This window comes from Coccinella septempunctata, chromosome 3, assembly GCF_907165205.1.
Source record: "Coccinella septempunctata chromosome 3, icCocSept1.1, whole genome shotgun sequence".
In the NCBI taxonomy this organism is placed as follows: domain Eukaryota; kingdom Metazoa; phylum Arthropoda; class Insecta; order Coleoptera; family Coccinellidae; genus Coccinella; species Coccinella septempunctata.
The window spans coordinates 17,129,067-17,130,670 of NC_058191.1; the positions used below are offsets into that span (position 1 = coordinate 17,129,067).

General features: G+C 44.1%; 1 protein-coding gene across 1 annotated transcript; it reads right to left on the reverse strand.

Moving 5' to 3' along the window:
• Positions 1 to 832: 832 nt before the first annotated feature.
• Positions 833 to 1,280, reverse strand: LOC123310306 (histone H1-like). Its single transcript, XM_044893772.1, has 2 exons — positions 1,080 to 1,280; positions 833 to 1,012 (listed from the first exon to the last, which is right to left on the reverse strand). The coding sequence occupies exons 1-2, from the start codon at positions 1,278 to 1,280 to the stop codon at positions 833 to 835; spliced, it is 381 nt and encodes a 126-aa protein (XP_044749707.1).
• Positions 1,281 to 1,604: the final 324 nt, after the last annotated feature.

The window sequence follows — 1,604 nt, forward strand, 5'->3', positions numbered from 1 at the left end:
TCAGTCGGGGGTTAGGCAGTATGGCCTCTGTCCTGCTCCCTGGAGTTGCGGTCGGTCCTGAGGCAGTTCTGGCGGTCCCTGGTCCCCTATCTCTAACGCAACACACCCTGGAAAGGACCCCCACACGGCCGCACCTGGAACAGAACTTCGTCCTTTCCCCTCGGCATTCCTCCCTGTGGTGGCCTTCATTGCCACACCGCCAGCAACTGTGGGGGCCTAACCCCAGGTAGAACTGAAGTCCACAGGTCCCCACGGTCCGTTCGAACTGAAATTCAACATGTGCATCTCAATCCGAAAACTATGTTCAGTTTCAAGATTTGGTTCGAATTGATAAAACAGTTTTCGAGGAATTGATATCACACTTTGCCGAATTGACCACTGAAATCTCAATTCCTATCAGAACTATCGAACTGAAATTCACCATGTGCATCTCAATTCGAAAACTGTGTACAGTTTCGAGATTTTTGTCGAATTGATCCAATAGTTCCTTAGGAATTGAAATGATGCTATGTCGTGTTCGATGAAAACATCTTGTCTGACATCGTATCTCTAGCGAGCGAAAATCTATAAAAGTAATATTTGATAGAAAATTCTAGAGGCCCTGAAAAGGACCGGATTTAAATTTTTTTCCTTCCAAAATTATATACGTTTCACTTTTGCTTTTTGGGAGACGTTACTTTCTTCGGAGCCGTTGCTGATTTGACCGTTTTTGGTTTCGGTGCTTTGGACTTCTTCGTCGGCTTTTTGTTTGCCTTCTTAGCTTTCGAGGGAGATTTCGTTAATTTTGGCTTCTTTTCTGTTGCAATTGCCGCTCTCTTTTCCGACCTACTCACTAGATAGATGTAGACCTGGCAGGTGATGTGTTCTTCTTGTCGGCTGCCATTGTAGGTGATGCATTCTTATTTGCTCCATCGGCCGACTTGACCAATTTTTTCGCAAATTTCTTCGACGCGTTTGTTGTAGAACCGCCAGCGGCCAATTTGAAAGAACCAGACGCTTCTTTTCCTTTGGTCTGAATCAAGGAACCGGACTGTACAGCGGTCTTTTCTTATGAACGGTGCAAGTTTTTCAGAATCGACCTTGTAATTCGAACCGATGTATTTCTTGATAGCATGCAACGAGGATCCGCTCCTTTCTTTCAATCCTTTGATGGCACGATTAACCATATCGGAAGTTGGGGGATGGCTGGGTTTGACAGGTTTTGACCTTGCTGAGGTTTTTTTCTCAGCTTTTTCCAGCGTCTTACCAACAGCAGTGGCGGGCGTAGTTGCCTGTCGCATTTCAGACTCGGAAGTTGAAAATGACATTGTTTAACCTTTACACCTTAGATTTCTTCTGATAGTGGTACCGATATTAGCGAAGTTGACGGAAATTTGACGGGCGATTGGTTGGTAAATTATTGCTAAGGACTTGAAATTGCAAGTTTCCTGCGCAATCTCGAGGAATTTAGAATTTTTTATTTGTACCAATTATTGGGTTCGACGTTTTTCATCTGTTGATATGCGATAAACCGGAGCTGACGACGTTTTTCATTCTTGTCGCATTCTGGAATTTTCAGATTTTTACCGTGAGAGGGGATATGCCTATAAAAGCAAATTTTCCCC